Source organism: Anabrus simplex, chromosome 1 (genome assembly GCF_040414725.1).
Source record: "Anabrus simplex isolate iqAnaSimp1 chromosome 1, ASM4041472v1, whole genome shotgun sequence".
Taxonomy (NCBI): Eukaryota; Metazoa; Arthropoda; class Insecta; order Orthoptera; family Tettigoniidae; genus Anabrus; species Anabrus simplex.
In genome coordinates this window covers 1078507048-1078534874 of record NC_090265.1, presented here as the reverse complement: position 1 = coordinate 1078534874, position 27827 = coordinate 1078507048, and the positions used below count along the sequence as shown (strand labels likewise).

The following is a 27827-nucleotide window of genomic DNA, read 5'->3' as shown; positions in this document are numbered from 1 at the left end:
CACACTGATCAATTACCTTCCGTTTATAGCAACGAGAGTTGCAGGCACATTTTACCAGTCGGTGGTGGTGCGCCGAGATATCGATGTGGACCTAGAACGTGAGGGCCGACGTGGTTCAAATGCTAATCATTTCTTCAAAACATACTAATGCACATGTCCTGTGAATATGAACTTCCTATATCTAGTCTTCCAAGGTCTTTTGGTTTTTATGAAAATGAGTGTATTTACTATAAATCCATTACATGCGTATTATCTATGAACAATCTGGTAAAATTTCAGTTTTACCCCACAGTTATTAATCAAAATGAAACAAACATCAGTGAGAGAGATTAAAATGTTACTCTGGTCAATTACAAGCCCTGCTGTTAAACTACAATGGATAATTAATTAATCTTTATGGAACAGGTACTTTGTCTGAAGTTCTTTTCCAATAGCATTTTAATTCTAAACTTTCCAACATTTATAACAAAGGACAATTTCAAATAGCTCTTCTACACTTTCATACATTTTGTTTTACTGTAAATGAATCCTACCTGTGGCGTTGATAGCCTTTTGTACATGCTTGAGAGAGAAGCCCATCTCCATTAGTGGAGCTGCAATTGGAGGAGGAGGTGGTGAGGGGGACCGTAGACGATGTGCTCGTAACAAAGGAGCAGACTGTGGAGTGGGCTTGTTGGACAAGGAAGGGGATCCCAATTGTGGAGATGTAAACTCTGAGAAACTGCAAAGAGCCATGGCCAATGGCAGAGATCGTGGAGGTCGTAATGGTGAAATGCTGCGGACAATCCTTGACAAAGAGTTGGGGCGTGTTGTCACAGCATTGTGAGGTGCACGAGGTCCTCCACCATCCTGAAAACACAAAATTAAAGCAAATGACAAATCTCTTTTCAATAAGAATACAAGAAGGAATCATAATAAAATAAAGATAACCCAAAATTTACAAGGCATTATTTTTGTTCATTACTGCAGTATTGGTGTCGGCAGTATGGAAAAAGACAATAGAAAAACGAGGAAAAAACACAAAGATGGTAAATGAAATGGCGTATGGCTTTTTGTGCCAGGAGTGTCCGAGGACAAGTTCGGCTCGCCAGATACAGGTCTTTTGATTTGACGCCCATAGGCGACCTACATGTCGTGATGAGGATGAAATGATGATGAAAATGACACATACACCCAGCCCCCGTGCCAGTGAAATTAACCAATTATGGTTCAAATTCCCGACGCTGCCAGAAATCGAACCCCGGACCCCTGTGACCAACGGCCAGCACGTTAGCCATTTAGCCATGGAGCCGGACAAGAAGATGGTGATATAGACTCACTGGATGATGTGTTTGGTGCCTGTATTTTGTTAATGTTAATTTGACCGGGCGAGTTGGCCGTGCGGTTAGGGGCACACAGCTGTGAGCTCGTATCTGGGAGTTAGTGGGTTCGAACCGCACTGTCGGCAGCCCTGAAGATGGTTTTCCGTGGTTTCCCATTTTCACACCAGGCAAATGCTGGGGCTGTACTTTAATTAAGGCCATGGCCACTTCTTTCCCATTCCTAGGCCTTTCCTGTCCCATCGTTCCCATAAGACCTGTGTCGGTGCGACGTAAAGAAAAAAAAGTTAATTTGTTATATTTGTATTATTTTTGTATCCAAATATACCTATGTAATTTCCTACAAACTCTGGCAGTTTGTCCCCGGGATGGATGGAGAATAATGCGAAATACAGAAAACGGAGAAATTTACGACGCTGATTACTGAGACGCAGTTGTAAAGACGCCAACGAAGAGAAGATGAATTACACCACAGATATTTCAAGACGTATGGTAAGGAGTGGATAGTGAAGAAATCTCAAATCGTGAGTACAATATATTTCTCTATGATAAGATGTGAATATTCAAGTTTGATGCATGCTGCTAATTTATGACAAGATGAATCATAACCTATTATAATATCAACCTTAGGTGAGATAGAAAGGATTAGAAGAAATATTTTGATGCAGTCAGTGACCACAATTAGGACCCTGGATACATTTGTGTATGGAAACAAAGGAGATAGGCAGAACAGATAATGCTTAAGAGAAATTGGAGGTTTTCAGTTCTTGCATGGTGACGCAGAATACGATCAGGTTAGATTCATACAGGATAATTTTGGTGAATGCGACTTGATTGCTGTGAGTAATGTATTGTGCTTAAGCTATGAAGGAGATAAGAATCTATTAATATCACAAATCATAACCCATCTGAGCGACTTAACAAATCTTGTGAAGAAGGAGAAGATGATGATCATGAGGAGGATGATGACGTCTATTTCGGCAATAATTCAGCATGTTTTATGAACAGACTTGAAACCAAGTAGAGGCACATACGGACAGAAGAATCACATGGTTACGTGCGTAGATATTCATCTACAGGGACCAAGGAAGACTGCAGTGGGCTTGATGATCCTCAGAGTTTCAGGCCTACCCGATCTCACTTGAAATAGTCAGATGGAACGTTCTCCCTGACATTCAAAGATGTTGAAAACTGCATACACCCATTTAATGGCACTGGAGGATATCCTGTTGAGAAGTGGATTGCAGAATTCGAAGACACAGCCTCACTTCTTAATTGGAATGAGATCCAGAAGTTTGTGTTTGCAAAGAAATCCCTATCAGGTCTCGCAAAGCTGTTCATTCAAGGAGAACAAAAGATATCTTAGTGGGAGAAATTAGCTTCTGCAATTAAAGAAAAATTCTTTACTAAAGTTAACACCAAAGACATCCAAGAGATGCTCACTAAGAGGATAATGAAGAAGGAAGAGTCATACAAAGAGTACTTACCAGTGATGAAAGAAATTGCCAGTAGAGGTTCTGTTGAAGAACAGTTGCTGATCCAATATGTGATTGATGGCATACAGGATGAAGTGAACAATAAAGTTATATGGCTCAAGGAACATGAACGAATCTAAGGAAAAGCTGAGGATCTACCAGGACATGAAAAGAGCAAGAAGCATCGTTACGAAATCCCATGTAAGATATGCTCCAACATCGTTATCCAAGAAGACTAAATCAACGCCAAAGAAACAGAGGTTATGAGGAAGATTAATGAAATGAGAAGAATGACGACTAAGAAATAGATTCGAATTGTGTATTAGTGGAAATATTGAGATTTAAATGTTCATGTTTTGAGAGGTTGTATGTAAGAAGAGGATATTGCTAAGTTATATGATATGTCGATAGAGGATCGTACTGAGTAACTATTATAGGGTTAGGCTCATGTTGAGACGAGTGTATTAGTAAGAGAACAGCTGATTTTATGTCAATTTGAAACAATAGTGACATATTATGAGTAGTTGTTAGCCTCCGCATACATAATTGGTGAAGATGTAAGGATATGTAGTAAGAGTAATCAACGTGTTTAGAGTCTTCCTTTCCCAAACGATCTGTAGATTGAAATCATGAGCTAACTCAATGAATGGCACGACTGAATATGTAATGAGGTTAAGACTATGATTGACTGTGGAATAATATATAACAGATTGGCACATATTTGTTGCACTATGCTAGTTGATGATTATTATTACCTATTATTTTTTTTTTTTTGCTAGTTGCTTTACGTCGCACCGACACAGATAGGTCTTATGGCGACGATGGGACAGGGAAGGGCTAGGAGTGGGAAGGAAGCGGCCGTGGCCGTAATTAAGGTACAGCCCCAGCATTTGCCTAGTGTGAAAATGGGAAACCACGGAAAACCATTTTCAGGGCTGCCGACAGTGGGGTTCGAACCTACTATCTCCCGAATAAGTTGATGATTACTGAAAGATAGATTTAGCTTGTTTATATTTGCTAATATCACTGATGAATTTTAATATATAGGAGAAATATATCAATATTTCATTTCTAGCAACATTTTGAAGATATGGCAACAATTTTTGGCCATGTTAAAGAAACTTATCAAATATCTCTAATCTCACAAGTAAAATAAAGTCATAATAAGAATCCCAGATAGTAATATGTGAAATAATAAAGGTCCATAAGATAAAATTGGACATGATAGGGCTCCAATTATGAAAATTCCCATATAATAAATATAATACAGATGAAGGTTTCGTATAGGAACGTCAGGATGATCAAATATGAATGAAGTTAGATGAAAACTAACTAAACTACATGAATTATATTTTCAGTAGGGCATCTTACTTATGTCATTAAACTTAAATTTTCCCGACAGAGGAGTCGACTTGTGATTTAGATACTACAAGTTGGTTTTATGTACTTGAATGTCATGAAGTTCAGTGTTGGACGGGTCAGTTGATATCTTTAAAAAATCCCATTTCAATTATGAGTCATCGCCAGAGAGAAAAATTGTAAATAAGAAAGATTATTTCACGAATGATTACTAGAGATTTTTACTTTGTATAGAAGCACATTGTTCTTTTCTTGTGTTTATCAATATTTGTTTAAGTTCTCTTCAGATTAGCATGCTAATAAATTAGTATAAATATTAAATTGGATTTATTATTTATGTAGGATAAGACATATGTAGAGCTAAGGTCACATATTCATTTGTGTTGAGACTTGTTGCCACTGAATGTCGAATGGAGACGTCCACCGACAGGAATTTGATTTATTGAGCGATACGTAGAGAGGACTGGAAGGCGATCTTTCTCGGAACCTACGATAAATAAATAAATAAATAAATAAATAAATAAATAAATAAATAAATAAATAAATAAATAAATAAATAAATAAATAAATAAATAAATAAATAAATAAATAAATAAATAAATAAATAAATAAATAAATAAATAAATAAATAAATAAATAAATAAATAAATAAATTATTGCAAAAAAAATTTTCTCCTGAGATGCTACCGGGATTATTTTCACTCTGACTTGGATGCAGGTGGGGTAGAATACATATATAAAAATTCATTTCAAACATAAATTCATCTAACTTTTACAGAATCAGATCAAACTATATGTTTTATATTTTTTACCAAATCTTTTTTATTGTTCATAATTCAATTCACAATAAATGTATATGTCTTTCCTAAATTTTATATCAGAAAATAATGCTTTAACTGAACACTAAATTATAGACTCTTAAAATGTGCTCTGCATCCATTGAATAACAGGTTCTATTAATAATGTTGTTACAGCTACAAGAACTTAAACCTATCTGTGATTGCTCTGATGATTTTTAAATTAATTAATTTAATAATACATTTAGTAGTAAACTGATTAATGAACTATAAAAGACAAGTGAATATGCAATCTGTAACTTTTACCTGTGCTTGTTCTTTACTGTCTATAATTGGCTTCACAATGAACTATTAACATCCTTTCTAAATTTTCCACTCAAAGACAATGTTGTCTATCACTCAACATTAATTTGTAGTCTAAAAACCCCGTGGGGGTTTTCTTACCTGTTCCCCTATCGGGCTCGTCCCAGGTGGTGCATAGGGGGGTCCTCTGGACTTGTCTGGAGGGTCTGAGGGAAATAAAATACCCTCTCGCGGACCAAAATCAGGTATTGCCCGAAAACATCTTGAGGCATTATGATTGTTACTGGCCCAAGCCAAGAATTGAAAGTGGAAGCCTCGCCCGCACATGCTACAGAGGCATCCATGGTTCCTCCACATGGGTGATACGGTGATTCAGGAGAAGTGGTGCTGGTGAATGAGGTGAAGGCTCACTGCGGGGTGCTGGAACCAACACATCACTTTGCTCTACATAGTCTGGATGAGCTGTGGGTTGGGAAAGGGGCGAACCCAACCTAGGGGGAAACTCATGACTATGAACTTAGACATGGGAATACCAAGTGGAAGCCACGTTGAGTAGGCCTACTGAAGTGGGAACAAACCTGGCTAGGTTCGGGCCAGGGGCGGAGCGCTAGACGAACAACTGACGGGCATGGTTTAAGCTACGGAGAGCCTGAGTTGCAGGAGGACAATGTCTGGCTGTATGCCTCATCACGGATGGTGAGAACGACGCTCAGGATCCTAGAACGGGCAAAAACCCTATGCCTGATCGAAACATGGATGCTCTCACAAAGGGCCATTTTCAAAAACTCTGACATCATGGGAAGCCACGGAAGCTCCAGCAGAGCAGATCCAGAAGCAAGCCCTAGATGAAAAAATGGAGACAGAAGTCCCAATACGACAGGCTATCACCAACACAAACAAGAAATGGCAACAGAAGCATCAGTAGAGCAGACTGCTACCACAAGCAAATCAGGAACGTCCGTAGAGACAGAACTGAAGATTTCTGCATCGAAAATCAACATATTACATATTCACAGACCACCTCGCAACAAAGAGAGCGAGAAAAGAAGCCAAAATAGCAACAATAGTACGCCATCAAGTTCGGCTACAAAACCATCCGTCAAGAAACTTTTTTTTTTGCTACTGGCTTTACGTCACACCGAGACAGATAGGTCTTATGGTGACGATGGGAGAGAAAAGGGCTAGGACTGGGAAGGAAGCGGCCGTGGCCTTACTTAAGGTACAGCCCCAGCATTTGCCTGGTGTGAAAATGGGAAACCACGGAAAACCATCTTCAGGGCTGCCGACAGTAGAGTTTGAACCTACTATCTCCCGAATACTGAATACTGGCCGCACTTAAGCGACTGCAGCTATCGAGCTTGGTCCGTCAAGAAACAGAAAGAAGAAACGGTCATATCGTTTTCGGAAAGGTAGCCGTAATACCTAAAACCTTGCCAGATGGGAAACTAAAGGAGGAAGATGTGAAAGAGCACTCATCTGGTCTGATTGCGCAGATGAAACTGCTGTTGGACGGATGTCTTCCAGGCTTCCTCGAGTCTCCAAGGCAGGAAAGTGGAGCAATGGTACTGATCAGTGCAAATCCCGAACCAAAAGTTGGCTGGAACAGACAGTAGCCAAACGGGGAGAATTAGGATGTGGCAGAAGCCAAGAAGGTGCTGAATACTACAAAGATCATCACCAAGTTTCAACCTCCATTTGACAAGATGAAGGTTGAAGATGTTCCTGTCAGAATACATCGGCACGACACCAAACTTCCGACGAAAAGTGGAGAGTGCTGAAAGCGACAACTATTGATGACACAGGAAGAACAATAGCTTTGGCCCTTAATGAAAGAGATTTTTAAGAGCTCAAGAAGCCCAAGCATGGAATTGGGCAGATCAAATTGAGGAAAAACAAAACCTAGCATTGGCAAGGATGGTGCTGAAAGTTCTACAGGACAACCTTCAACATAAAAAGGCAGCTGTTGCCAATTTTGTCAGGAAGTTCAAGTCCGAGGTTAGTGACATGGATCTTATACTGACTGGAGGGTGATTGGGGATTTAAATGAGACTATGGAGTGGGTATGTGGGAAACTGGGAGTGAAATTCCTAGATCCAAATGGGTGGGTAGGAGATAGGGATCTGCGCTCAGATGGCCTTCATTTAAACCGCAGTGGTACGTATAAGTTAGGAAATTTGTTTGGAAGGGTAATAGGGAGGTACATTCAGGGAAACGGGATGGCCTAGGGAGCGGTGATAAGGGAACAGGGAACTGGAAATCAAGTAGGGACGACATAAAATTGTTAGTGTTGAACTGTAGAAGTATTGTAAGGAAAGGAATAGAATTAAGTAATTTAATAGATATATATTCACCAGATATTATAATAGGTGTTGAATCATGGCTGAGAAATGATATAATGGATGCAGAAATTTTCCCACGGCACTGGAGTGTGTATCGTAGAGATAGGATAGGAAGGGTGGGAGGCGGAGTGTTCATTCTGGTGAAAAAGAAGAATTTGTAAGCTACGAAAAAGTTAAAGATGAGACACATGAAATTCTAGGTGTAAGGCTCATTTCTAAAGATAATAGGCAACTTGATATATTTGGAGTGTACAGATCGGGAAAGGGTAGCACTGACGCGGATTCAGAATTATTTGATAGGATAGTCAGCTATGTGGGAAACGACATGGAAAGAAATGTGATTGTAGCGGGAGATCTGAATTTGCCAGATGTCAATTGGGAAGGAAATGCGAACGACAGAAAGCATGACCAACAAATGGAAAATAAGTTAATATGGGAAGGACAGCTGATTCAGAAAGTGATGGAACCAACCAGAGGGAAAAATATCCTGAATGTCGTGCTGATAAAACCAGATGAGCTCTATAGGGAAACTGAAGTAATAGATGGTATTAGTGATCATGAAGCTGTTTTTGTGGTAGTTAAAAATAAATGTGATAGAAAGGAAGGTCTTAAAAGTAGGACTGTTAGGCAGTACCACATGGCTGATAAAGCAGGCATGAGGCAGTTTCTAAAAAGTAACTATGATCGGTGGAAAACGGTAAATATAAATGTAAACAGACTCTGGGATGGGTTTAAAGAAATTGTTGAGGAATGCGAAAACAGGTTTGTACCATTAAGGGTGGTAAGGAATCGTAAAGACCCACCTTATTATAATAGAGAAGTAAAGAGACTAAGAAGGAGGTGCAGACTGGAAAGAAATAGAGTTAGAAATGGCTGTGGAAGTAAGGAGAAATTGAAGGAACTTACTAGAAAATTGAATCAAGCAAAGAAGGCAGCTAAGGATAATATGATGGCAAGCATAATTGGCAGTCATACGAATTTTAGTGAAAAATGGAAGGGTATGTATAGGTATTTTAAGGCAGAAACAGGTTCCAAGAAGGACATTCCAGGAATAATTAATGAACAAGGGGAGTGTGTATGTGAGGATCTTCAAAAGGCAGAAGTATTCAGTCAGCAGTATGTAAAGATTGTTGGTTACAAGGATAATGTCGAGATAGAGGAGGAGACTAAGGCAAAGGAAGAAATAAAATTTACATATGATAACAATGACATTTACAATAAGATACAAAAGTTAAAAACTAGAAAAGCAACTGGAATTGATCAGATTTCTGGGGATATACTAAAGACAATGGGTTGGGATATAGTACCATATCTGAAGTACTTATTTGATTATTGTTTGGTCGGAGGAGCTATACCAGATGAATGGAGAGTTGCTATAGTTGCCCCTGTGTATAAAGGAAAGGGTGATAGACATAAAGCTGAAAATTACAGGCCAGTAAGTTTGACATGCATTGTATGTAAGCTTTGGGAAGGCATTCTTTCTGATTATATTAGACATGTTTGTGAAATTAATAACTGGTTCGATAGAAGGCAATTCGGTTTTAGGAAAGGTTATTCCACTGAAGCTCAACTTGTAGGATTCCAGCAAGATATAGCAGATATCTTGGATTCAGGAGGTCAAATGGACTGTATCGCGATTGACCTGTCTAAAGCATTTGATAGGGTGGATCATGGGAGACTACTGGCAAAAATGAGTGCAATTGGACTAGACAAAAGAGTGACTGAATGGGTTGCTATATTTCTAGAAAATAGATATCAGAGAATTAGAGTAGGTGAAGCTTTATCTGACCCTGTAATAATTAAGAGGGGAATTCCTCAAGGCAGTATTATCGGACCTTTATGTTTTCTTATATATATATAAATGATATGAGTAAAGGAGTGGAATCGGAGGTAAGGCTTTTTGCGGATGATGTTATTCTCTATAGAGTGATAAATAAGTTACAAGATTGTGAGAAACTGCAACGTGACCTCGAAAATGTTGTGAGATGGACAGCAGGCAATGGTATGTTGATAAACGGGGTTAAAAGTCAGGTTGTGAGTTTTACAAGTAGGAAAAGTCCTCTCAGTTTTAATTACTGCGTTGATGGGGTGAAAGTTCCTTTTGGGGATCATTGTAAGTATCTAGGTGTTAATATAAGGAAAGATCTTCATTGGGGTAATCACATAAATGGGATTGTAAATAAAGGGTACAGATCTCTGCACATGGTTATGAGGGTGTTTAGGGGTTGTAGTAAGGATGTAAAGGAGAGGGCATATAAGTCTCTGGTAAGACCCCAACTAGAGTATGGTTCCAGTGTATGGGACCCTCACCAGGATTACCTGATTCAAGAACTGGAAAAAATCCAAAGAAAAGCAGCTCGATTTGTTCTGGGCGATTTCCGACAAAAGAGTAGCGTTACAAAAATGTTGCAATGTTTGGGTTGGGAAGAATTGAGAGAAAGAAGAAGAGCTGCTCGACTAAGTGGTATGTTCCGGGCTGTCAGCGGAGAGATGGCGTGGAATGACATTAGTAGACAAATAAGTTTGAATGGCGTTTATAAAAGTAGGAAAGATCATAATATGAAGATAAAGTTGGAATTCAAGAGGACAAACTGGGGCAAATATTCATTTATAGGAAGGGGAGTTAGGGATTGGAATAACTTACCAAGAGGGATGTTCAATAAATTTCCAATTTCTTTGAAATCATTTAGGAAAAGGCTAGGAAAACAACAAATAGGGAATCTGCCACCTGGGCGACTGCCCTAAATGCAGATCAGTACTGATTGATTGATTGATTGATTGATACAAGAGCCATGGGTAGTTATGGGCAGAGTAGCAGGACTGGCGGAATCTGGGGGTAAGTTGATGTACAATACTACATCGAATATGCCCAGAACATGCTTATTTGTGAGCGAAAAATTAATATGCCTTCTGTTACAGGAACATTGTTCAAGGAATTTTTTTTTTTTGCTATTTGCTTTACGTCGCACCGACACAGATATGTCTTACGGCGACAATGGGATAGGAAAGGCCTAGGAATTTGAAGGAAGCGGCCGTGGTCTTAAGTAAGGTACAGCCCCGGCATTTGCCTGGTGTGAAAATGGGAAACCACGGAAAACCATCTTCAGGGCTGCTGACAGTGGGGCTCGAACCCACAATCTCCCGATTACTGGATACTGAATGTAGGATGCTGGATACTGGCCGCACTTAAGCGACTGCAGCTATCGAGCTCAGTTTCAAGGAATTTAGTGGCAGCCAAGATAAAACTTGGAAATTGGGAAGGTCCCAGAGAAATAACAATGGGCTCTGCGTACTTCCCATATGACTCAATGGATCTGCCTCCATCGGAAGACATTGAAGAATTGGTTTGCAAAGCAAAGAGGGAAGAGTACTCGGAGCACATGCAAATGCACATCACACTGTATGGGGCAGTACCAACTGCAATGCAAGGTGTGAGTCTTTACTAGAGTTTATTTTTAGATCAGAATTGATAATATTAAACCTAGGAAATAAACCAACATTCATAAATAAGAATCGTCGAGAGATAATAGATATCACATTGAGTACCACGCATATAGCAAATTTCATTAAGAACTGGAAGGTGCTGGAGGAGCCTCTCCTTGGCATACCACCAACAACCTAGCCAAAATGAAGAAAGAGGTTAGAGCATTGTATAAAATATCATCAAGAGATGGCATGTGGGACAGGGGAAGTTTTACAAATGCCAGCTGATCATTGATTCCAAAGTATATCTTTGAGAAACCGTTTGAGACCCAGATAACAAAAAAGGAAGACTGGGACATTAACAGATGGACTGGTAGGGAAGATATTGTGTGGTGGACAGACGGCACAAGGACTGAGAAGGGAACAGGAGGAGGGATCAACGGCGAAAGACCCGACAGATCAATCCAAATGAGTCTAGGCAGACACACTACAGTTATCCAAGCTGAACTGATAGCCATCATTACATGCCTTAAAGAAAACCTGAAAATGAACTACAGAGATAAGAACATTTTCATATTTAGAGATAGCCAAGCAGCCATTAAGGCACTTGAAGCTGTCCGGGTTACATCCAAAATTGTTTGGTATTGTCATACACTTTCTCCTGAAGCTCTCAGAGTACAATGTGGTTAAAATAATATGGGTACCTGGGCATGCAAGCACAGAAGGTAAGAAGGGGTCAGAAACACCTTTTGTGGGTCCAGAACCAGTATGTGGGATCTCTTATAGACTAGCCCTATTTTACATAGGTAAATGGGTACAAAAGAACCAAATCGAAAACTGGAAAAATGCTCCAGGATGCAGGCTTGCGGAACTAATAAAGAGCCCAAGCAAGAAGCATACTAAGGAACTGCTGGAACTTAGCAGAGAAAATATAAGATGGGTAGCAGTAGGACTGCTGACTGGACAATGCCATCCTAAAAAGCACCTGCATAGAATTGGAGTAATAAGAGACAATGTATGTAGGAAATGTTAAGCTGCGTTTACACTAGCGAAACTCCCTTGCGAAAGTCACTCGGGTGAAATTTACTCGTTTCGAGGGAAATTTCGCACTACCCAAAACAGAGCGCAATTCACAGCGAAAAATAGCGCGAGTGGGACGAGCCGCCTTCGACAAGCCTGAACGCTTCTGTTCTTGTTTTGCAGCCAACATGGAAACTTGTTTTGTCCCTCCAGCCGCTGCAGCAGCGTTTTCCATCATATCAATGTCATTTTTGATCAAGAAAGGGAAGAACAAAAATCGGCGCCCTCGATGATAGTGGAGCAAACAATTATTCCTTGGCAGAAGCCAATATGGAAACAGCCTTATGAGAGAAATGGTACAGGAAACCATTGACGATACAATTAGGAACTTCGTCCGCATGAGTACCCAAGATTTTGAACAACTCGTTTCACTGATCAGTCAAAAAGTTGAAGAACAAGACACAACATTCAGAGAAGCAGTAACAGTGAGAGAAAGGTTGGCTGTCACACTGCGTTTCTTAGCAACTGGTGATTCGTACACAAGTTTGGAGTATCCATTAAAATATCGATGTGCACAATATCAAAAATCGTCCCAGAAGTTTGTGATGTGTTGATTGAAACACTTCAGGATTATGTGAAGGTAAGGATGATAATTAATCGCATTTAAAACAGTAAATCGACTCGGTATTATATATGTATTTTAAAAAAGTCAAATGAACAAACAGGAATGCTAATAATTAAAATCACAACATTAATTCAATTTAGAAATACATTTCGTATCCAAACCGTACCCATTTAAAAAATAGCGTTTGATATAATTGTTAATTGTTGTGGATCAATGCAAAAAATGGGTGAAAATGTAAAGAAATGGAAGAAAAATAAATCACAAACCAAGTAAAATTAGTCACAAGCACAATAGCCCATCTAAATATGACGAATCCAAATGTTCAGGGCTTGTGCCTTCTGAATGTGGTGTTGTCTGCCCACTAGTGGAAGTTCTTCACAATGAGCCAAGAATGTTTCAAAATAGATACCGGTAGGTTCAAAAAAGTAATGAAATGACGCAATTTTGCATTTAAACCAATAGTAATAGCTTACCTGATCCAGTGAGTCTGCTCTTATTTTCTTTCGATCTTTCACTTCGATATGATCCCAGTAGTGCTTTCATCTTCGCTTTCACTGTAGAGATAGGAAAGTTTAGTTGAGAACTAATTTCCTTCCGCGCATCTTCTCTTTTATTGCGATTGAAATAGATTTTGTTTTTCTGATTCCATATAAAAATCTCTATTTTTGTAGAGCTCGATGAGCTGCAAGCACTGTTCTTGATCCATCCCTCGCGCAACTACGGGGACCACGTTTACACTGAGAGAAATTCGATGAGCGAAACCCTTTGATGCGCGGACAAAAACCGACTGACCTCCGGCTCGCAGCGAGGGCACTCACTCCGCAATTACTCAGGGGTGAGGGAGCGTCTACACTAGGTGCAATTCCCTCGCGAAATAATTTCGCGAGGAAATTGCGCTTAGTGTAAACGCAGCTTAACAATGCAGAAGAATCAGCTGAACATATACTCTTTGAAAGTGAGGCGCTGGGAAGAATCAGAATCTCCACACTGGGACTACCTGGTGAAGAGAGAAGAAACATCCAAGAAGACCCAATAAGGAGGACCTGCAACTTTATGAAGGGAGAAGGTATAAATAGGTGGAGACGAAGGAAAACACATGGTAGCAAAAGATCTTCGAGGTCAATGCTAAAAGGAACTTTTTAAAGAGACCACATGAATAAAGGGAGAAGAAGAAGAAGTCTAAAAAGGAACGCTCCACATCCACTGAAGTAACAGGAGCATATTGCAGTTTATGCAGCTGGTTGTTAGGAATATAACAATGGAAATTCGTGGCTTTCCCAGATAGGATATCTGAAAAAATGCACAGTATCTTCAATCCTGTATTTCTTTGGAGAACATTCTCCAATTTATCCCACAATTTTTCTCCAACTGGATCAGGGACAGTTTTGATCCTTTCTTATATTTTGTTGAATGTTTGCATCTGTTCATACAGCGGTTTCCCAGATGCGTCCAGTGATTTGATAATATGCACAAGGAACGTGCAGTGAGTCTTTTGTAAATGCAAGATCGCTCTGAATGTCAGCATCTTAAATGAATCCTTTAGCAAAACTGAATGTTTGCAGAATTATCTTCCACACTCGACACATCTTTTTTCACTTCACTGAAGTAATCATTGTAATATTCGGCAGCTTTTAACCACGTCCTCCAGCAGTTAAACAAAGGTTCTGGTGATGAAGCAACATTGAGTTATTTCTCAAAGTCTGAACTCTTCTTGGTGCCTTCATGAACACTTCATTCACTGTAGAAATCAGTTTACCCCTTGGACACTCCAGCCTAATTTTCTCTGCAACATGATTAACATCGTGGGCAATGCAAGCATAGTGAGTGACAGAGAGTAGAAAATTTCAATAATTGAACTTCAGCTCTCACTTATGCTGCTGCATCAGTACAGATAAGTAATATTTTATTATTTCGCTGACATGGGGGCTGGGTGTATGTGTCATCCTCATCACGATGCGCAGGTCACCTACGGGTGTCAAATCAAAAGACCTGCACCTGGCGAGCCGAACATGTCCTTGGACACTCCCGGCACTAAAAGCCATACGCCATTTCATTTCAACTATGAGGACAATACTTCCAGCACTTGTTATACGATTGTGGTGAGTACTACACAAATTATGTTTTGTTTTGCTACTAGCCTAAGTTCATGCTACCCACGCAACATCTGTTACTATTACACTCTCCAGCAATGAGCCACTGTTACTGGAATGCTAAATCTGGATAGCACAATTTGCAGTATATGACTGCTGTGTCCTAAAATAATCAATACTTAGGGCTAGAATGGTGTAAATTGTTTCTCACAGACATTACATGGAGCAGACAATAATCAAGTTTCCAGTCACTAAACTGAATAACAACAATATTTTAAATACTGGTTTTAAATACGTGGTTAAGTACAGTACCTAGCCTTTTCCAAAATGATTAAATCATGATTGATATCATCAATAGTTATCTACATCTTGTTTGGTATGTTCAAACAGAAAGAGATTATACCTTACCTGAGCATTATCCTGAGGAGTTTGACATACTTCTCTTGAACTGGTGAGGCTACGTATCTTTGTCTCAGTCTCAGATATGTGGAGGCCCTCCTCTGCCTTTGCTTTAGTATATTTAGAATGTAGAACTGTCTGGACTCTCTCCAGCTCACTAATGCTTACTAGAGATCGAAGACGGCAGGGTTCAACACTTCTCTGAACCAGATACCTTTGAAGGCAAACAGTAGGAATATTCAAGTTAAAAACTTGAACAGAAAGAAATGACAATAATTGAAATTAAGAGGGTTCCTCCTATTCAATACAAAGATATTTATTAACGTGAATGAAGCACATATCGTTCACATGAGGTACTAGTTTCGGCACCAAACTATGTGCCATCATCAGCCAACAAGTCAAATCGGGCAAACAAAATATAGCCTTAAAACAACTTTAAATACACTATAACACCTGCATGGATGAATATGAAATGTAACTTTAAAACAACTTTAAAACACACTATAACACTTGCACAGATGAATATGAAATAAAATATAGTACATGATGATGTTGCATTTCAGTTTAAAATCCGTTAAAAGGACGATGACTCCGTTGTTGTATACCCATGGCGGTTTGTCCAGCTTGTATATGTCTTTAGTTTTTGTAAACTGTTAAGCTATGCTGCGGAGTTTAATGTCATATGATGTTGACACTATGTGTGTTCCGTAGTTTGGTTCCGAAAAATAAACATAAACATGGAACTTGATTAAATTCAAAGAATTAATTCCCACTTCAATATGGGTTTTGGAACCTGGAGAAGAAATTAAAAGTCGAATTAGGCAAAGGATCGGAAGTAAAGATTAAAAAGAAAAGTCTAGAAAAACCGAGAGAATACTAGAAACGAACTCACCTTGAGCAGCCTGAGTGATCGGCGGACAGAGCTGGACTGATGAATGCAAGCATAAGGTTAAGGGGCGAGGTGGAAGGGAGGAGAGGGGAGGGGTAGAGGCGGAGCAACTGTCACGGAGCTAAGGTGGAGCGGAAGGATGTGGTAGTGGGGGTAAGTGATGTGGATGTATACTGCGTATGGTTTGAAAGATCAAATTGTTTTTAGGTGGTCTAATATTTCTTAACCATTTAATTAAGAGATCATAAAGAATATTAGATTTCTCGGAAATTTCATTTAAATTATAGTTAGGGTTGAAATATTGATCGCAATGGATGAAACAATTTTCGACAATGTTCATAATTGGCCCTTTGTTTGTAATTTGAAGTATCTCAAAATCATGTTCTTCTTCTTCTTCTTCTTCTTCTTTTATGACCACATAGGATCACTTTAGTCAGTCCGTCGTTCAGGTCTCTTTGAAGGGATTGTTCGGGCTTTGCGGTCCTCCCAGTACTTCTTCAGACGCTCCGATCTTCGTGCCCTTTCCTCAGTTGAAAATGTGCGTGTTGTTGGTTTGTTTTGTGTAAGGGTAAAGCGGAGGTTTGTATTCTTGAGTTTTGTATTCAATTTTATCTTATTTTTGGTGTCTTCTGTTCTATATAAGTAAACTTATGATTAGAATCGTGAATGTGTTGGCCTATAGCAGAAAACTTGTTATATCTTACTGCGTTGATGTGCTCTGAATATTGGGTTGTGAAGTTGCGTCCTGTTTGTCCCACATAGGAGGCGCTGCAGTTGATACACTTGAATCTATAGATTCCAGATTTGGAAAATTTGTTAGAGGTGTTGACTGATGTTGAATTATGTTTAATGGGACAAACAGGACGCAAATTCACAACCAGATATCTTTCAAACCATATGCAGTATACATCCACATCACTTACCCCCACTACCACATCCTTCCGCTCCACCTTAGCTCCGTGACAGTTGCTCTGCCTCTACCCCTCCCCTCTCCTCCCTTCCACCTCGCCCTTTAACCTTATGCTTGTATTCATCAGTCCAGCTCCGTCCGCCGATCACTCAGGCTGCTCAAGGTGAGTTCGTTTCTAGTATTCTCTCGGTTTTTCTAGACTTTTCTTTTTAATCTTTACTTCCGATCCTTTGCCTAATTCGACTTTTAATTTCTTCTCCAGGTTCCAAAACCCATATAGAAGTGGGAATTAATTCTTTGGATTTAATCTCAAGTTCCATGTTTATGTTTATTTTTCGGAACCAAACTACGGAACACACATAGTGTCAACATCATATGACATTAAACTCCACAGCATAACTTAACACATTGCTGTCCGGCCCATCTGACGTATAACTGGCCCCTGTGGCCGGAAGGTTTTGGCAGTGACATGGAGTTATTGCAGGTTATCATAATTTAATAATTTTAGTTTCATTCACAGTTATATCTGTCCACTTTAAAGTTTTTGGTGAGATTTTATATTTCAGTTCATTCTGGTATTGATATCTGTTTGATTCCTCCACCATATATGCCTACAAATCATTACAAATGAACAACTTGACATCACAACCTATATTTTCAGGTTCACTCGGCGAAATTTTAACGCCAGGGGTCCACGAGAAAGACTCCAAAAACAATATAATATCCTGTTAGGCCACTCACTGCCAGAAATAGGGAGAATATTATCAACAGTACATACATCTAGACCATCTTTGCTATCTGAAGCATCAGGTCAGTGCTCACACGGTGCAATAAACGTGTCATTCAACGCATCACTTCCACATAAATGCATGACACTAGCACTAGAATTATCATTAGACAATTCATCTTCACTCTCCTCACAATCACGGGAAATATATGACAAATTATCAGCGTATAATTCATGTATAATATCACCAGGAGTCAGTCCACTGTTTTTGTTTACCGGGGCTGCCATTTTTGTTTACTAGCATTGATGGATACACGGAAGATATTCAAAGGCAAAAACAAATGCAACTGATGCACTAAAACGGGCAAAACCAGTACTAAAAGAAGCGGAGTTTTTCTACCATTTAGGCACATCAACGATAATCTCCAAATAGTTCCTCAATAACCGTTAGATGGCATCAGAAGACAGACTTGCACAAACACGTATTTATACGTGATCGGCTGCAGAGCACCGTGCTTGGAAACATGTATTGATACATGAGCGGACAGCATTGTGTTAACAGTTTACAAAAACTAAAGACATATACAAGCTGGACAATCCGCCATGGGTATACAACAATGGAGTCATCGTCATTTTAACGGATTTTAAACTGAAATACAACATCATCATGTACTACATTTTATTTCATATTCATCTGTGCAAGTGTTATAATGTGTTTTAAAGTTGTTTTAAAGTTATATTTCATATTCATTCATGCAGGTATTACAGTGTATTTAAAGTTGTTTTAAGGTTATATTGTGTTTGCCCGATTTGACTTGTTGGCTGATGATGGCACATAGTTTGGTGCCGAAACTAGTACCTCATGTGAACGATATGTGATTCATTCATGTTAATAAATATCTTTGTATTGAATAGGAGGAACCCTCTTAATTTCAATTATTGTAATCCCACTTCAATTCGGATCATGAAAGTTCTAAATATTAAAGAGAGAAATGATCAAAATATGTTTATATACATGCACATTGCTGTACAAGAGGATCACAATGGAAACAAAAAGGTGGTAGTTGTCATCTAATGACAGATCTTAGGATTTCTTTAATTAATATTCTGGCATTTGGAAGGTTCCTATTCTCTTTGTAGATACAGTACAATCCGCACTAGGAGGTTATATTTATTACTAGCTGATGTACCCATGCTTCGCTACAGAATTCTACCTTGTATACAGAATTCTAGGTTAGGTAGTGTACACGTTGTGAGTAAGACTGTATGAAATTGCATAGCTCTTAACGTTACCCTAGAAACGCGACAGGGAAATCGCCAAACATCTTTTCTCATATGAAGACTGAGTTAGGGAATGTTCACTGTAATGGTAGACCCGCTTGCATACCATCAGCCACAATCAGGTTGGGGAGCTTTCATTATAGTGGTAGACACGCTCTCCACCTGCCTTTTTACATCCTCAGAAAGATTGTCTTAGTGGTTTTTCCAACTGAAATGAACATACATTATAAAGACGTCAGTAGGAATGGAGCGATCAGAAGCAATGCTTTCATATGAAATAAATGAAAAACCACACATTTTCTCACTTTTAACGAACAGGACTAAGCTACCAATCTAACAGTCCAAAGTTTCAGAGCTGGAATGACCAAGTCGCAGACTGCCGTGAGTCGTGAACACTCTTCGTCCCTTTTCGGCGGGGAAGGGATGGTTAGTGGCGAGTCCCAAGGGTAAAAACTATGCCGTTTTACTAATCTGTTTCCTAGCAGTACCCGATGAGTCTGAAAATATCAATTCACTACACTGGTGGCGAAAAAATCTATCTGAATTGGAGGCAAATTTTTTCTCCTACCCAGAGGAGAAACCCCCTCTTCACTGCTAATTTGGAATAAAATGAATGCAGAATTTAATAAAAGTGAAGAGGAAGAAGCTTTTCATAAGAAACGTCTCCCTCTCTCTATCTCTCTTTCCCCACGCCTGTCTCGCTCGCTTTCCCTGTCTCCCTCTTCCTCAATTGCTCCGTAGCACTCCAAATCCGAGCTGAGTTGTGCCGAGCTTAGCCGAGTAGCCCAGAGACGAAGCGTTGGTCCGAGCTGAGCCGGACCGATGCACTGTGCACAGGAACTCTGCACCGCTGTTTGAACGCGTGAGATTTTGGGCGTTTGAGAGGCCCTGTTCTAGACCATGTACTACTACTACTACTACTACTACTACTCTCCTAAGTGAGCCTCTGCCTTAAGTATGCCCATTGCTCATTCAAAACAGCGCGTCAGAGTAAGAATAGAATAGCTGGAATACTATGAAGAACCATTGTGTTACGTACCAGCTGTATCAGGAAATGTATGAACCAGAGGAATGACATGCTAAAGAAGAAAGTGTTCTAACTCCCCAGCTATTTCCCGCCAAAATTCAGTCAGGCTGTTATACTCGGTACGCAGCAGTAATCCCATCTATCGGAGTTCAGAGGCAGCATAAGAGACATGAACATCACAACAAAAAATTGTCAATGTAATGTTATTGTTGATCAATGTTATGCGTTTTCGATATGGTAGACCTTCAGATTTAGTTTCCTTCTGACTCTAAAATACCACTCTTATCATAATCGGTACGTTAAAACTGAATAAAACATAAACGACCGGAAATTGTATTCTCTATAACTTTTGTTATGTAGTATTTTTCGATAGGACCAAAAACATACATATTTAAAAATTACATTTTAGGCGCCTTTGCCTAAACTACAATTTCATCCAGGGTGAATAAAATTTTTTATAGCTTAGACTGTAGTTCCTTATTCCCCGACTCTATATACAGAATTTCATTAAATTCTGTTAACCCATTTTCTCGTGGCTCAGCGTTGATATGAACTTAGCAACAAAAATACAAATTCATGAATATCTGTGTTATCATAGCCGGTAAGGTAGAAATGTATAAGACATAAATGATTGGAAATTTAATTCTATATAACTTTGGTTATGTAGTATTTATCCATACGACCGCTTATAATATGAATATTTGAGAATTAAATTTTAGGCTTTCCACTAAACTACCATTTCACTCAGTGTGAATAAAATGATGTACAACCTAGATTGTAGTAGGTCATTCTCTGAATTTGCATACCAATTTTCAATGAGATAGGACCACTATTAATATAAATATGTAAGAATTATTATTATTATTTTTTTTTTGCTAGTTACTTTACGTCGCACCCACACAGATAGGTCTTATGGCGACGATGGGATGGGAAAGGCCTAGGAGTTGGAAAGAAGCGGCCGTGGCCTTAGTTAAGGTACAGCCCCAGCATTTGCCTGGTGTGAAAATGGGAAACCACGGAAAACCATCTTCAGGGCTGCCGACAGTGGGGGCTCGAACCCACGATTTCCCGGATGCAAGCTCACAGCTGCGCGCCTCTACGCACACGGCCAACTCACTCGGTAATAATAATAATAATAATAATAATAATAATAATAATAATAATAATAATAATAATAATAATAATAATCGTATGGCCTCAGCTACCGTGTGCAGACATTTCAATTTGACGCCATCTGGCTGTCTGCTTGTCAATTTCGACGTTCCGTTTTACTCTACGCCACCACTAGATGGCAGACCGAGTAAGCCGAAACTCTCTTGGGTGTCTATGGCTGAGATTTTTAATGAATTTTGTCGGGTAAACACCAAATATGTCACCAGAGATCTTTTACATGCCGACATCGTACGACATGGAGTGTCGAATGGACTTTCTTCCGCCCTTCAAAAATCCGACTACCTCTTCCGGGTTTGAACCCGCTATCTTGGGATCCGGAGGCCGACACTCTACCGCTGATCCACAGAGGCAGCTAACTCACTCGGTGAATCAATTTTTTTAGGCCTTCCCCTAAACTACCATTTCACTCAGTGTGAATAAAATTATTTATAGCCTAGATTATAGCGACTTATTCCCCGACTTTTTACACCAATTTTTATTAAGATATGACCACTAATAACATAAATATTTAAACATTAAATTTTAGGCCTTCCCCAAAACTACCATTTCACTCAGTGTGAATAAAATTATTTATAGCCTAGATTATAGCGACTTATTCCCCGACTTTTTACACCAATTTTTATTAAGATATGACCACTAATAACATAAATATTTGAACATTAAATTTTAGGCCTTCCCCTAAACTACCATTTCACTCAGCGCGAATAAAATTATTTATGGCCTAGATTGTAGCGACTTATTCCCGACTTTGCATACCGATTTTCATTAAATTCTCTTTAGCCGTTTTCTAGTGATGCTTGTACATACATATTCTTAGATTTAAATACATACATACATACAGGCAGGCAGGCAGGCAGGCAGGCAGGCAGGCAGACAGACAGACAGACAGACAGACAGACAGACAGACAGACAGACAGACAGACAGACAGACAGACAGACAGACAGACAGACAGACATTACAGAAAAGTAAAAAGTGCATTTCTTTGTTACTGTGGACAGGACTGATACAGAAATACCATTCTTTTCAAATTCTGAGCAATGTACAGACAAAACTCTTATTTTATATATATATATATATATATATATATTGTGTTCTGCTGTTTGTATTTTGTACAGCAGTTGGAATTAGAGGTTCTGAAACAGTAGAGGAAGACAGCGAGCCAGTGACTGAAAAGTCTGTTATTACTAGTTTTCTGGGCTTATTTTTTTTTTTTCAACTAGTTTAAGTAATAGTTTGTCTTTGAATGACATTATGGCATCCAATGATACTTTATGTTTTAGTATTCTTTTCCTCTGTAAATAACCTTACTCCTTGTGGGTGGGGTTAACTTCCAATAAGTAACTAGGGGAACCTGACCCCTACAGAGCGCGTCCCCAGGTGGCGGATAGGGGGCCCCTACAGTATGTAGGGCTGGTTGAAATAACCAATACAACCTGCGGACCAACAGGTAGCCAAATTCCTGGGGGTTTTAAAATACTGGGACACCCTCTCTCCAGGGGTCATAAATACGGAGGGCCCTTGCCCTGGGTTAAGGGTGAAGACCACAACGGCATCTACGGCGGAGAAGATGGACTTCGGTACGGCGGAGATGGCGGAAGAGGCAACCCATCCTTATGGGGTGTACAGATGGAACCTACTGCCTTGTAGGACGAGGAAGGCATCCTCAAAGGCTAAGGGAGTAAACCCTGAAAGAAAATCCTCTTATGCGTTAGGCCTAGCAAGTCAGCAGGAGAGTATCGAGTACAGTTGCTTTCAAAAAGAAAAAGAGCCTCGGAAAGAATATTATAGACCGGACTGACACGTCCTCTCAGACAATTGTAAAGTATGAAGACCGTAAGGCTGAAGATATACAATGTTCTGAAAGGAAACCCCAAATAAAAAAACCCCCCAAATAACGAATTGGAACTATGAACATTCTATCATTAACTGGAAAGTTAGAAGAACTCTTAGACATGATGGATAGAAGAAAAATATCAATATTGGGATTAAGTGAGACCAAATGGAAAGGGATTGGAAGTAAGACACTTCGTGGAGGTTATAAATTATACTGGAGTGGACAGGAGAAGGTAGCGAAAAATGGTGTTGGATTCTTAATTAACGAAAGGACTGATGCTACAGCTGAAGTTATCTGCAAAAGTGATAGAATCATTAAAATGTTCATGAAACTGGAGAACACTAAGTACACCATCATACAAGTGTATGCCCCACAGACAGGCTGCAGTGAGGAAGACAAAGAGAAATTTCGGCAAGACCTGGAAGATACAGTTAATGAGGAAAATGTTATTATTATTGGAGATCTAAATGCGCAAGCTGGGGTAGACAGACTTGGGTACGAGAACATCATTGGTCCACATGGATTTGGACAAAGGAACCCAGAAGGAGAACAACTATTAGATCTGTGCAGAAGAAATGATCTTATAATCAAAAATACATTCTTCAAAAAAAGAGACAGTCACAGAATAACAAGGTACAGTTGGGATGGCCAGTATAGAACATTGATTGACTACGTAATCACAAATAAAGATGGTGGCAGGTACATCACAGATGTAAAGGTCATCCCTAGTGAAAGCATGGACAGTGACCACAGATTGTTGGTAGTAGACTTCAAAAATAAGGCAAATGAAACTCAGAAACTTATTACGAAAAAACCAAGGGTTAAAACTTGGAAGTTGCAAGAAGTCCAAATAAAGGAAGAATACAAACTAAGGATTCAACAGAGTTTGCCGAAGTCTGAAGTAACTAGCGTTAATGAAGAATGGAAGGCCTTCAAAGACACCTTTGTGGGAGAAGCCAAAAACCTATGTGGAGTTACAAGTTCTATCAAAAGAAAAAAGGAGACACCATGGTGGAATGATAGAGTGAAAACAGCGGTGAAAGAAAGAAACCAAATAAAGAAGGCACTGGACAAGGAAAAACAAAAACAGGGACAAGAACGAAATGAACAAGAAATACAAAGACTTCAAGGAGTATACAGGAACAAGAAACTTGCTGTAAAGAACATTGTAAGGGAAGAAAAAGAGAAGAAATGGAATGAGTTTGCGGACAAACTGGAAGAGGACAGTAGAGGAAATATGAAATTGCTATACAGAGTAGTGAAAAACAAGCGAAGGGATCAAGAGACCATAAAAGCAATAGAACGTGATGATGGAACTCTGGCACAAGAAGAGGGAGAAATTAAACAAGAACTCAAGATCTATTTCGAAAAGCTGCTGAATGGAGATACAGAAAACATAACAACGGATAGAGGAGAGCCAAGTCGAGGAACCACAACTGAACCACCAATTACATGGCTTGAGGTTGAAAATGCGCTCAAGAGCATGAAGAAAGGAAAGGCAGTGGGCATAGATGAACTAAGTACAGATATGCTGAAAGCAGCGGGAGTTCCAGGAATCCAATGGCTCTATAGACTGCTCAACAAGATATGGGAGGAAAATACTATTCCTGAGGACTGGAAGATGGGCATCATTGTACCTCTGTTCAAGAAAGGAAGCCGACGAAAATGCACTAATTACCGTGGTATCACACTCCTGTCTCATGTCCTGAAAATATTGGAAAAAATAATAGAGACTAGAATCAGAGATATTGTTGAACCAATTTTGGAAGAAGAGCAGTATGGTTTCAGACCAGGAAGGTCAACTACAGACCTTATATTTGCAATTAGGATCCTAATGTAAAAATACTGGGAGAAGAACAAGCCTTTATTTCTAATATTTTTGGACACTGAGAAAGCATACGATAGTGTACCAAGGGAAAGAATTTGGCAATGCATGAAAGAACTTCAAGTGCGAGACAGCCTCATAGACAAAGTGAAAATGTTGTATAGTGGGAACAGAAGCTGTATTCAAGTAGGATGTGGTTTGTCAGACTGGTTTGAAACAAAGAGAGGAGTGCAGCAGGGCAGCTCATTGTCACCACTTCTATTTATTATTGTAATGGATGTAGTAATGAAATCTATTAAAAGGAAAGAACATGGAGATATCAAAGCCTTCACATTTGCAGATGATGTTGCGATCTGGAGTGACTCAGAAGATGAATTGGGAGAGAGAATACAAAGCTGGAATGAGGAGTTTAAGAAATATGGTTTAAACATCAGCAAGACCAAGACGGTGGTGATGAAAGTGTATGGGGAAGGAGCAGAACCAATAGTCATGTTAAATGAAACTCAACTGGACAGCGTTCCAGTTTTCAAATACTTGGGTAGCGTTATATCAAATGACAACCTTTTTATTTTTATTTTTTATTCTTTTTTTGTTAAGGGCTTTACGTCGCACCGACACAGATAGGTCGTATGGCGACGATGGGATACGAAAGGCCTAGGAGTTGGAAGGAAGCGGCTGAGGCCTTAATTAAGGTACAGCCCCAGCATTTGCCTGGTGTGAAAATGGGAAACCACGGAAAACCATCTTCAGGGCTGCCGATAGTGGGACAACCTAGCAAAACATGAGGTGAACAATCGAATCAATAAGGCAACACAATTTTACCACCATGTAAGACACCTGCTATGGGATGAGCAAATACCCATGAAAACAAAAATGACATTGTACAAGTCCTATTATACACCAATTCTTACATACAGTCTCGAAACCATAACACTGACCAATAGAGATAATTCCAAACTTCAGGCAGCTGAAATGAAATTCCTACGCACTATGATCCAGAAAACCAGGAAAGACAAGATTAGGAATTAGAAAATTAGAGAAGAAGTAGGAATAGATGATTCTCTCCTCAATAAGATTCAGATATCAAGACTGAAGTGGTTTGGTCACATGAAGAGGATGCCTGTAAACAGAACTGCAAGGAAGGAATTTGACAGGAAGACGACCCGTGGGAAGGCCACGAAGGAAATGGATAGATTTAGTTAAGAGCGATATACTGCTGAGAGGTCATAATTGGGACAAGTTGGTGGAGGAAGAATGGTACAAGGACAGGATGAGATGGAGGAGGCTCATATACCACACCCGGGAAACTGGAGATGGTTTAGGATGATGATGATGATGATGATGATGATGATGAGTATTCTTTTCACTGTCCGGAAGTCAAATGGTGCTTGTTTGGTCTGAAGTGGCATATACATGACAATGCCACACTTCTTTCCATTCCTACTGAGTTTGGCAACATGCTAACAGAATGCAATAAAAAAACGTTCTTAAGTATATTCCTATTACTTCTGTGGTTGTTGGAAACACTGACAGTTTTTGAGTTTTGGTCCTAGGATGTTAGTATGCCCTTCCTAATGTTACATGATTTTTCTGAAAATTACAACCAGAGATCCACTAAGATTCAGACCTCGACTCTTTGAGCTAAATATTACAATATTTTAAAATTTTTTTTAGCTGAGGACACTTACGACATTCCCAACTTATAACACCAGGGTAATGTTTGTATCCTAAATAGAAGGGCTGATAAGTATTGGAAAGCTGGTGTATATTATTGTTCTTATTTTAATGTTTATAATCTGATATCCAATACGGTCTACAATAAGATTTATTACATGTAATCTCTGAGCTAAGCTGTTGTGCTAATCATGGCCTTTATGTTAGCAGGTTGCATAACTAAAAAGTGGAATGAGTATCAATGCTTCTTTATTTTAATTGTGATTTTCATCTTGATTTAAGTACAAGTTTTTTTTAATGTGCAGAAATGTGCACTAGCAAATATGCATTTAGAGGCACTATGAAACCTTTCCTTTGATTGTAAATAGATTGAAATGCTTTTAAATGATGCTGGTATATGATTCTGAACCACAAAATAAAACATGGAGAACTGCTAAAATTTGCTCCATTGCAATAACTTTTGTATTACTTTTTTACAATTTGCTTTAAGGAAAGGCCTAGGAGTGGGAAGAAAGCAGCCTTGGCCTTGATTAAGGTACAGCCCCAGCATTTGCCTGGTGTGAAAATAGGAAACCAGGGCTGCCAACCCACTATCTCCCGGATGTAAGCTCACAGCTGTGCACCCCTAACGGCCAACTTGCCCAGTGTATAACTTTCCTACGTAATGTATATACCGTACATAGAAAAGAAAGACATATGATAATGTACCAAAATACCTGGAGTGGGAGACTTTGGAAGAAGATGAGTCTGGTATGATAATGGCTTTCTAACGAAAACAGTGACAGCTGTGTCAGAAATGAACTAGGGCAAACAAAACAGCTCATGGTGACTGCAGAGATGAGACAGAAGTGCGTAATGTTTCCCTGCTGTTCGTCAGGAAATTAAAATAGTTTCTTTTTCAGGTATAATACTGTTACCATATGATTTCCATACCAGATAATTCAGAAATTTATTACTCAAAATTAGTTTTAGCAGACTGAAGAACCTAACAGTTATAAATTGACTAAACTGAAAACAGATGGCTTCAGGTCATACAAAAAAAGTCTTGTAGATGCTCAAGCAGGAGTTAACGCCACCTGGATGAAGTGGTGCCAGGTCATGGGTGGCATCCTTTGTGACGGCAAGATCCTGCTGTGTCTTACATCAAAGATCTACCACACAATCATTTGCCCAGTGATACTGTGTGAGGTGGAATGTTTGCTGGCAACAAAGAGACACGAGCAATCCTGCACGTAACTGAAATGTGCATGCTTAGATGGACACTGGGAGTCACGCGACTAGAAGAGGTCTAGAACACCCTTAGAGTTGCCCTGATTTCCAACAAAATGAGAGAAGCA

General features: G+C 39.3%; 1 protein-coding gene across 1 annotated transcript in view; it reads right to left on the bottom strand.

Moving 5' to 3' along the window:
- The window catches only part of LOC136858059 (probable E3 ubiquitin-protein ligase HERC1), an 850878-nt gene that overhangs the window by 406683 nt on the left and 416368 nt on the right, over window positions 1-27827 (bottom strand). The window contains exons 38-39 of the mRNA XM_068225263.1: window positions 15159-15363; window positions 534-849 (exon numbers count right to left, since the gene is read on the bottom strand). Of these exons, the coding sequence (XP_068081364.1) occupies window positions 534-849; window positions 15159-15363 (521 nt within the window). The remainder of the gene's footprint in view (window positions 1-533; window positions 850-15158; window positions 15364-27827) is intronic.